The 11,071-nt window shown below is 30.9% G+C and overlaps 1 protein-coding gene across 1 annotated transcript; it reads right to left on the bottom strand.

The window, feature by feature from the left end:
* Nucleotides 1-1,372: 1,372 nt before the first annotated feature.
* Nucleotides 1,373-2,887, bottom strand: LOC133789051 (uncharacterized). The gene is made up of 3 exons (XM_062226763.1): nt 2,369-2,887; nt 1,910-2,154; nt 1,373-1,794 (listed from the first exon to the last, which is right to left on the bottom strand). Exons 1-3 carry the CDS (start codon nt 2,831-2,833, stop codon nt 1,548-1,550), a joined length of 957 nt encoding a protein of 318 aa, XP_062082747.1. The 5' UTR covers nt 2,834-2,887; the 3' UTR covers nt 1,373-1,547.
* Between the last annotated feature and the right edge of the window lie 8,184 nt (nt 2,888-11,071).

Genomic DNA, 11,071 nt, shown 5'->3' on the forward strand with positions numbered 1-11,071 from the left:
ACTGAAGGATATGTTACGAGCCTGTGTGTTGGACTTTGGGGGATCTTGGAGTAAGTATCTCCCATTGATTGAGTTTTCGTACAATAATAGCTATCAGGCGACTATCGGAGTGGCTCCGTATGAGATTCAGTATGGAAGAAAGTGCAGGTCCCCGATACACTGGGATGAGACAGGTGAGAGAAGATATTTAGGTCCTGAGATGGTTTAGAGGACCAATGAGGCAATTGAGAAGATTAGAGCTCGTATGCTCGCCTCCCAGAGTCGCCAGAAGAGTTATTCAGACCTGAGACGCACGAGTGTGGAATTTCAGGTCGGCGATCATGTATTTCTCAGGGTTTCACCCCTAAGAGGAGTGAAACGATTCAGCGTTCGGGGCAAGCTAAGTCCCAGGTTTGTTGGCCCCTTCCAGGTTCTAGAACGAGTTGGAGAGGTGGCTTACAGGTTAGCAATGCCTCCAGCTCTATCAGGGGTTCATGACGTGTTTCATGTATCCATGCTCCGGAAGTATGTATCAGATACTACTCATGTGTTGAGCTATGAGAACTTGGAGTTGGATCAGGATTTATCATACGAGGAGAAGCCTATTCAAATCCTTGATAGGAAGGACAACAATAAACTTTTTTTTTTGTAGACACATTTGAGAAATCTAATATACAACTTATTAGTCCAAAATTAATTATTTTTTTAAATTAAAAATATATTTTTTAAGGACACTTGTTGGGCTTCCTAAAAATATAACTAGTAGGACATGCGATCAGTTATGAGGACTCACTACAAGTGTCCTTAAAAAAAGTTTTAAGGATACGCGAAGAGTGTCCTTAAAGTCCAGCTTTTAGGACTCTCGAAGAGTGTCCTTAAAGACTAGTTTTTAGGACTCACGAAGAGTGTCTTTAAAACTTGAGTTTTTAGGGCACTGCCTTTAAGGACTTGCATTAGGGTGTCCTAAAAACTTTTTAAGGACTCGTAAAGAAAGTCCTTAAAACCCTTTTTGTAGTAGTGAGAGAGAGAGATATGGGGAGAAGAAGAAGATGAAAGAAAACAAAATTAAAAACTGATTTTAATTTTGAATTTTATAAAAAAAATTAATTTTTTATTATTTTTAAATAATTTTTATAATATTTAAATAAATAATGTGGACTAATTAAAATGTGTCGTAAGTACATTTGTGTACACGTGATTGTTCATTGTGATAGTTAACCAACTAGAAAGGATAACACCTTAGATTTGCTAATGGAATATTGAATTGTGAAGTTTCAATGGCGAAAAAATTTAGAAGATAAGTGTATAAAAATGTAAAGAGAAGAAGTTTGGCCACTAATTACTAAAAGAAAATATATAAGTAAATAATATATAGGTCGGCCACCTAATCGAGTAGATGAATGTCCACATTTATTAAAGAATCCCCAAGTCTGACGTTATTAAATAGAAAAAGACAAGGAAATTTAAAAGCCCTACACAATAACAGCTGGCAAGACATTAAAAAACAAAAACAATTACAAATAGAACAAAGGGAGAACCCCTTGATACATTAATATGTTAAATCAACATCAGAACTTCTTGATAAATTCATATATATGATCGCTAATCTCATCGGGCCTTGCTTGGTTGATAAAGTGAGGCACATCTTGAATTATAACCACTTCTTCCAGCAAAGGCACATCTTTTTTGAAGCCACCATTCAATACGTAATCCTTCATGCCTGGGAGATTGAAGGGGTGATCTAGATCCCCCACTATGAACTTCGCTGGAACTTTGACTTGTGCATCTGACCAAGGTATTAGGAGCTTCCATGATCTGTATGCATAATCAGAAAGAAAGCAGTGATTATTTCTATTTTTATTACTGCTTCTTTAACCATTATTAACCATGGATAATGTTAACTACTGTAGGAAAGAAATAAGAAACCTACGTGTTCATAGATCGATAATAGTTCAATCCTCTGGCAAAACCACTCTGGTCGAACTTCTTGGTATAGAAGTCGAGGACATCATCCGTTAACCAAGAGGGTAATGTTTCTGGAGGTGGTAAACTCTTGAATCCTCCATCTTTTTCTTCTGGTATGAGCAAAGGAGTTAGGCCAAAAGATGTATAGAGTTTCTTTAGTACAGTTTCAGTCTCAATAGAAGCAAATTCTTTTTCCATCTCTCCTTGTTCCTACACAACAAATCAATAATATTGAGTACGTAATAATGAAAAACAGAACAAGAGTTAAGATTAATGAACCAAAAAAATGTATTGTAATCTATGGTTTATGTGTCGATAAATATAACAGATATCTATATGTGTAAAAGTCATATTGCCTACTATAACTGAGATCACCAATTAATAATTAAGGAAAAAACCACAAATAATTCAATAATTTAATCACCTGAAACCTGCACATGTAGTACAAGTCTCCATAGTATTCCCTAAACCCATCCAAGAATTGTTTCTTGGGGTTCATTGCAATGTAAGGAACACTGAGGTTAACCACAGCTTTGACTCTATCAGGCCTGAACAAGCAAAAACTCCAAGCCATGAAAGCTCCCCAATCATGGCCAACCAAGAAGACTTGGTCGATACCCAGATTGTCCAGGAGGCCGACGATGTCTCCGGCGATGTGAAGAGCGCTGTAAGACTCCGGCTCCGGCGGCGCGTCGGTGTCACCATAGCCGCGGAGATCGGGGGCTATACAGCGGTAACCCTTTTTGGAGAGAGAGAGCATCTGGTGGCGCCAGGAGAACCACAACTCAGGAAAGCCATGGAGGAATAGGATAGGCGGACCGGTCCCGATTGACGCCACATTCATGTTGATTTCGTTTGTGAGAACCTTGAATTGTTCTATGCGCTCCATTTTCGGACGCAATGTGTGTTTTTCTTTTTATGATTTTTGTTGTATTTTTTTAGGAAGAAAATTGTTATTCTTATAGTATCAGCCGATCAAATATATATATATATATATATATATATATACAGAGAGAGAGAGAGAGAGAGAGAGAGAGAGAGAGAGAGAGAGAGAGAGAGAGAGAGAGAGAGAGAGAGAGAGAGAGAGAGAGAGAGAGAGAGAGAGAGAGAGAGAGAGAGAGAGAGAGAGAGAGAGAGAGAGAGAGAGAGAGAGAGAGAGAGAGAGAGAGAGAGAGAGAGTACGTGGCACTCTAAAATCTTTTCAAATCACTCTTTCTATTTTCTCATTTAATCTAATTTTTTTATTCATTTTTTATTTTCTAAAATATCTTAACAATTGAAAATATCAACATATATACATATTAATTTAATTAAAAATTTATTTAGTTTAAATATCTTAACTACTTATTTATTAAAAAATACTAAAAGCATATAATACCTGAATATTAATGAGAATTAAAATTTATTATCAGGTGTTGAATCGCTTAATGATGTCATTTTTATTTAAAATTTTAATTATTATTATTTTCACTAAAGAAAGTAAACTCTGAGTATATCGATTTACATTGTATATATAAATTTTAAAGAACTCACGTGCCAAATTTTCAATTTTTCTTTTTCGCTATATAATTCAGTAAATATTAAATCTATATCTTTATATATATATCTATATATATATATCTTTATATAAAGGACAGGTTCGAGGAGATTATGATAGACTCTAAAATTTATTTAAAGCACTCTTTCTATTTTCTCATTTAATTTAATTTTTTTTTATTCATTTCCTATTTTCTAAAATATCTTAACAATTAAAAATATTAATATATATACATATTAATTTAATTTGCTTAAATATCTTAACTACTTAATCATTGAAAAATACTAAAAAAATTAATTAAAAATTACATAATAGTTTTCGGTTATCTATATATCTATTTTTCTGATTATATTATAATTATATTTTTTATTCAAAAGTAAATAGTTTTACAAAATATTATAATTATTATCACCAATCATCAATATTTATAATTGTATTTTTATCTTATTTGATATTTTACTAAGCTTGTGAAAATAAGATATTACTAATAGTATTCTTTGGATTTGTGATTTTTTTTCACTACAATAAATAAATATTTTATAGATTGTAATTTTAGTGGATATTCCCGCAACAACAAAAGATGCGGAGGTTGATGTGAAACACGAAAAATTCTTTTTAAAAATAAGGAACACATTATGAATTAAAAATAATATTACTAAAAATAAAATAATGCACAACATTAAAAATAATAAATGTTTATTTAAATTATTTATGTTTTTTTAATTTAAATGTAATAGTTTAACAAAAATATATATTAACAACATGTATAATTTAATTTGAATTTGATTTGTTTCAACAATGTATATTTTGAATTTAAATTTGATTAGATATTTCATTACGACAACTATTTAATTAAATTATAAATATAAGTAAACAATATTTTTTTCTCATTTTTTATATTACTTTTTTAATTTATGGCTATTAATTTATTAAGGAATTTTTTTATCTATTTTGTCTGTTCTCTTTTTTCTCATTTTTATTTTAATAAAAATGATAATAAATAAAAATATCTACATATAATAATAATAAAAAAATCTATTGATTTATATTTTAACTTTTTGACAAAACACAACATCTAAATGTTAACTTTTAACAATAAAATATTCAAACGGATAATCAACCAAATTATACGTGATTCAAATAATCTATATTTACATTCCTATTTTTGAATTTTTGACAAAACACAAGGTCCACAAGTTAATTTAAAAAAAATTAATGGTCGAAATGGGTAAACAACTAAAATACAATGTTCAAAATGGTGTGAACCCTTATAGAAAACATAAATTATATATATTTATATAATTTACTTTTTATAAATAATTTTTAACTTTTTGAATAAATATATGATCCACAGGTTAATTTTAAAAAATAAACAATCAAAATGAGTAATCGGCCAAAATAGTGTTCAAATAATCAATTTATCTATTTCTATTTTAATATTTTGACAAAACTTGAGGTCTACAAGTTAATTTGTAAAAATAAAAGCTCTAATGGGTGATCGACTAAAATACAAGGTTCAAAATAGTGTGAACCCTTACCGAAAACAAAAATTATATAAATATATAATTTAATTTTCATAAGAAGTTTGAACATTTTAAATAAATACATGGTCCAAAGGTTCATTTTAAAAAATATAGGGTTAAAACGGGTAATGAGCAAAAATACAGTGTTCAAATAATCAACCTATCAATTCCAATTTTTATTCTTTTGACAAAACATGAGATTTAAAAGTTAATTTTTAAAAATAAAGACTTCAAACAGGTAATTGGCCAAAATAAATCTTACACAAAATATAAATTTTCTTATATATAATTTTGACTTTTTATAAAAAGAACTACGCAAAGCGTATAATAATAATAAATAAAAGTAAATGTACAACAAGCTTTTTTAACTTTGTTTTCAGTACTTTAATTTGTCAGAATTTTTCAAAAACCTACAGGAGGTTCGCTATACAATAACAGTGAACACCATCATGAAATAAAAAATTATGGTCAAGATGTCTTCACGTGTCCATATAAAGAACATGTTGTACGAGTATGGTGAAAATGAATCACCACCCCACAATCTCCCAAAAAATATTTTAAAATATATATGTTTTTATAATTACAAAAGACTGCGCGGAGCGCAGTTATATTTTCTAGTTAATTATAAGTTGAAGCTTTAGTTTCCATTATGACATGTAATTATTCTCTTTAAAATATATTTTTAAGACCGAAGACATTTTTTTTTTAAAATATGTTAGTTGAAAAAAAATATGAATAAATAGAGAAAGACTTTCTCCTATATAGAAAAAGACTAGATAAGATCAAGATATAAACTGAATAATTATATTCAATATGTATTTCGAAAACATTAATTTTAGGCTAATTTTATAATTAAAAAAAATATTCTAATTTATTTTTTATAATTAAAATCAAACTAACCTACATAGAGATCCATTTAAGGAAAAAAATATATATAAAATAAAAATATAATAATATTATTGTTAAATTTATTATTATAAAAAGTAGTATCAGTCAAATTAGTGGAGATGAATATCTCCACTTTTCTCTCCACCTTCTCATGCTCCACTCTCATCACTCTTCACATAACCTAAAATAGAGTCTATAAAAGAGAAAGTAAATCAGAAAAAAAAAAAAAAAAAAGGAGAGGAGAAGGAAGAGAGGAGAAAACTTTGTCAAAATTGTGTGAGAGATTACAAGTTAAGATTTTCATCTTCAAAGATTTCTATAAAGTGAGTACTAAGGTTTGCCCTTATTTTCTTCTTGGTATTCCAAACATCTTTTATTTTCCAGTGATTTTCTTCTTTTGTCTTTGGTCCACTTTGACCTAGACTTTATAAGCACAATAGATCTTTAAAAGTGAGATATAGTCAAAGGGGACAAGAAAAAATCTGATTTCTCCATGTTGTTATGCTGTCTAAATCTCTCCTAAAATTATAATTGATTTTCATGTTGTTCATGGTCCACTTTGACCTAGGCTTTGCCAACAAAAGATCTCCAAAAGTGAGATATAGCCATAAAAGACATGATAAATCATAAAATTCATATCTGGTTATGTTGTCAAAGTTTTCTTAAAAAAAATAAATTTTGCTAAACATTAAAATCAAAAAAACAAAATTTGCCAAAATCCAATATCTCGATTGAATTTCAAAACTGAAGCCTAAGAATGTAGAAATCTAGTTAACCAAAATGGTTGTTGATCTAAATTCTCTACTCATCACGCAACGTCAAATTTTTTTTATATATGTATGCCAAAACATATGCAAAAATTTCACTTCCAGAAGAAATTTATATGCGTACACATACACATATATTCCATATTCAATTGACATGGGCTACTTTAGAAAAAAAAAATACTACATCAGTCAAATCATCAGTCACATGCTATAAATGTGATAAAAGACTACAAACGTGAGAAAATGTTTGTATTTTGAGAAATGTTTATATGTGAGAAATGACTACAAAAGACTCACATGTAATACATATATAAAAACATCGATAAATCATCTTGCTTTTGGGCTTTTGAAAAGTCAAATGTGGCTGACTCTATAGTGTATAAATATATATATATATATATGTGTGTGTGTTAAAAAAATGGAAACCAAACGAAAGTTAAAAAAATAAATAGCAAAATTATATGTTCCTACAAACTCAATCAAAACAAATCAGAAGCAAAGTATATATATGCATGTGTATGAATATAGCCATATACGGAGGCACGACAAATCAGACCAAGAAAAATAAATAAATAAATAAAAACTCATATTCGTATTCATATGCATATATTTTCTATATGTAAACGTAAACTTTGTTTACCAAAAGTAAAGAAACAAACTGTTTTGAGGAGGATTCCTTAAATTAAGAAATAAATGGCAGTTGAAGATAGATAATTGCCACAAAGAAACATTCGTGGACTCCTAAAAAAAAGATAATAAGAGATTAAGACTATATATTTATAAAATTGTTTATGATATAAATAATCAAGGAGAACAAATATTCATACCCAAATATATGCTTCACTTTCTTTCTCAAAGTTAAAACATGTCTCTCAAATTTGGAGAACTTTGACGAATGCATTATGTTGAGTATGATAGAAGTTTGAAATAAACAAAAGATGATATCTTAATTCTATTTCAAATTCAAATTCAAATTCAAATTGAATTTTAGAATATGAAATAATGATATTATCTTATAAATATCTATATCTGATTTTATCACAAATTTTAAATTTAAATCCCTAAAATTAAATTTGAATTTTAATATATAGATATTATCTAATATGAAATTTAATTATTCACTACCAAATTTTGGAATAATTAAATGAGCAAATTCTAGAATCTGCCAAAATTAGTTTTGATCACTTTATTTTATAAAAAAAAAAAATTCCATTAATAAAGAGATTTCAACATAAAACAAATTCTAAAATCATATCAAATGATAAAAAGAATTTTAAACAAGAGGTCTTTCACCTGAATTTTTTTCAAAAAAAATCACAAAGAATGCTTTTGAACTACGTTTGACTTGATTCCACTAAAGGATACGTAGGCGACTTAGTCGCTAAAACTAACTGCAGTCACATGATCCACAAATTCCCAAAATTCTCAAATATCAAACACAACTCTCAAAATTCCATAAAAGGTCATTCACCTCGGAATTTGTCATAACTTCCAAAACATTATATGATTCTATGATATGGTCATCTACCGGAATTTAATAAATTTCTAAAAATACCATGAATTCCTATGAATGGTCATTTACCGAAATTCCTCCACTCATTTCCCAAAATATTTATCTAGAACTACAAGTGACTTGATCATTTATAAAGAAGGTATGTAGGCAGCTCAGTCAGTCAAATTTACTAAGTGTAGTCACAATTCCAAATTCCTCAAAATTTTCCCAAAATTACACAAGTAATTAATATCATCATAATTGGAATAAAAAGGTTTTCCTTTAAATAAAAAAAGGGTATTAATTAAGAGGTTATTCTTATAATCTTGGATGGATCGAACTCAAATTAATAAACTCTTATGCTATAAAATTGGCATAGGTGAAATTGTGTTTGACAATAATTTAATATATTAAATTTAAAATTTTGTTCTAACATGATTTTTGGCACGCCCGGTGGGACCCATTCTCCTTTTCATCTCCAAATATGATGATTTTACAAAATTAAAATTTTAGTGCTAACCTTTTTGTTTATATTACAGGAGGAAAATGGCACCACGAGTTAATGTTTACTTCCATCATTTACCACCATTCTAATCCCCAGAACCTTGAATTCTATCAATCCAGGTGATAAAATCCATCCTGAGCCTTAACAATTGGTTTCCCAAGCCAAAAACCCACAAAACACCCAACATTTGAACTAGGGCTGCGGCCCAACCCCTTAAGGGTCGCGACATGCCTCAAAACAAAGACAAATCGCCTCCCAGCAAGGAGACACGGGCCGCGGCATGCTTAGCCAAGTGCTGCGCCATGCCTCAAGAACAAAGTCCTCCCTAGGCCTCACGGGCCGCGGCTCAACCTGCAAACCCAGAAAAACAGCCTATTTCTCCAGTTTCCTTCGAGCCTAAACCGCAGTTTTCATACTTCAAACATCATTTAAACCCATAACAAGGTCTAAAATTCATATTCCCATAGTCTAATCATCACAACTAAACCTCTACACAACTCATACTCTCATATAACACCCAAATTCAGTTCAAATATAGTTAACAAGGTCAAACTCCATGCACAATTAAGTTCTTAGTAAAACCAGCATGATTTAAGCTTAATAATCCAGTTAAAGTCTTACCTCTGCCATATCCACACCCTTGAGCTACCTTCCCAAGTTCTGTTAGCCTCAAAACTTCAATTCCCAGCTTAGATCCTTTAGAATTCCCTTAGCCTTCAAGTATTCAAAGAGAGAGGGGGAAACCGGGAGATAGAGGGAGAGTCTTCTGCCTTATCCTTCACTTAGTTCTAGTGGTTTCTCAGGCCACCTAGATGTATACCCAGCCTTCTCTAAACCAATCATATCCTTACCAAAAGACCAAATTGCCCCTTAAGTCATCTAACTCCTCAAATGCCACCAAGGGCAATTCAGCCATTCGCCAAATCTTGTTAAGTCCCCGAGTATTCCTACAAATCCCCCTTTAACCCCAACATACCCAAGTAATTACTAAATTACTACCCGTTACTCAATAAATCCCAAACTCATTTTACGTTCCCAAAATACCCCTAGGTTCCTCCCTAGCCGGGTATTTGACTCCGTTGTGACTTTCTAGCTAAACAGCTCTCTAGGATCGTCTCGGATCACACATCTCAAATATATCCCCATAACACTGAGGTCTCACTCACAACACATGCATATTTACATTTATGCCCCCCAACGGGCCAAAATTATAAACACGCCCCTATTCACGGAAATGGGCCCCACATGCATATTAATACACACAATCATGCATGTCCAATCACATAATTTCCAAATCCACATAATATCATAATTAAATCAATTATTGCCCTCCCGGCACACTAATCAAGGTCCTAAACCTTATTAGCAAATTTGGGACACTACAACTATCCCCTCCTTATCAGAATTTCATCCTCGAAATTTATTCACACACATCAGAACACTAATCTCGCAAACCTGATTATAACCCTAGATTCAGGTCTTTACTTGATCACTACTTGCAACATTCTCACAAGAACAATAGTCTTAATTTGTAAGACCTTCTTTCTTATACCCAGAATTTCATTGAATTTTCCTTACTTCGTAAGTTCCACAAAGTTTCCAGGGTCTCCTTACCCAATCAGGGGTTGTACTTGTAACTCCTTTCTTCGAATTTGGCATCAGCAACATTTCACAAGCCTCTACCCACACCGGGGTAGGGCCAAACTGTTAGTGAAATATAAATTGCCTCAATGGAAAAGGTAAGAAAATGTTACAACTCTATGCAAAATATTACAATAGACAAGGATTGATTAAATAAAGTGTTACAACTCTATAACTGAAAATATAAATAAAACAAAGGAAATGAAGAAGATGATGAAGAAGAAGAGAATCATAAAATACAACTCTAAGCAAGAGGTTACAAATAAAGTAAAGTGTTTGAAACAAAAGAAAAGAAAAGATTACAACTTTTGAACAAGAAATACAAGTAAAAGAACAAGAGAATAAGAAGAAAACAATATAATAGAAAGAACAAAAGAAATACAAGAAACCCTCACTTACACAACCTAAGTGAAGAGGGTTGGGGATCACCAACTTGAACAAGGTTAAAACCTTTGTCCAAAGCTTATTTCCCCCTAACTCAAGCACTAAGGGATCTCTCACAGATTATAGGAAAAGCTTTCTGGAATTATCAAGCCTCAAGGTGTTTCTAGCCAAGTGCTCTAATGGATAGAAAATGTTGTGTCTTACAAGTGAGTTATAGGCTCCTATTTATAGAGTTTAGAGACACCCTTTGAATTTCAAATTCCACCAACCCCCATGGTTGTTACCAATGTTTAATTGCATTAATATGGAATTAAAAATGAGATTGGGGAGTTATTTGGGTTTTTTGAGCCATTCAACAAAGATTGAAAAAACTGAAAATTTGGTCAGTTT

Source organism: Humulus lupulus, chromosome 7 (genome assembly GCF_963169125.1).
Source record: "Humulus lupulus chromosome 7, drHumLupu1.1, whole genome shotgun sequence".
Lineage (NCBI taxonomy): Eukaryota > Viridiplantae > Streptophyta > Magnoliopsida > Rosales > Cannabaceae > Humulus > Humulus lupulus.

Excerpts from the sequence above, each read along its gene's own strand:
- LOC133789051 (XM_062226763.1), bottom strand. The coding sequence starts at position 2,833 with ATGGAGCGCATAGAACAATTCAAGGTTCTCACAAACGAAATCAACATG. Across the intron at positions 2,155-2,368 it reads ACTACATGTGCAGGTTTCAG|GAACAAGGAGAGATGGAAAA; the intron begins GTGATTAAATTA and ends TTTGTTGTGTAG. Across the intron at positions 1,795-1,909 it reads TATTATCGATCTATGAACAC|ATCATGGAAGCTCCTAATAC; the intron begins GTAGGTTTCTTA and ends TTATGCATACAG.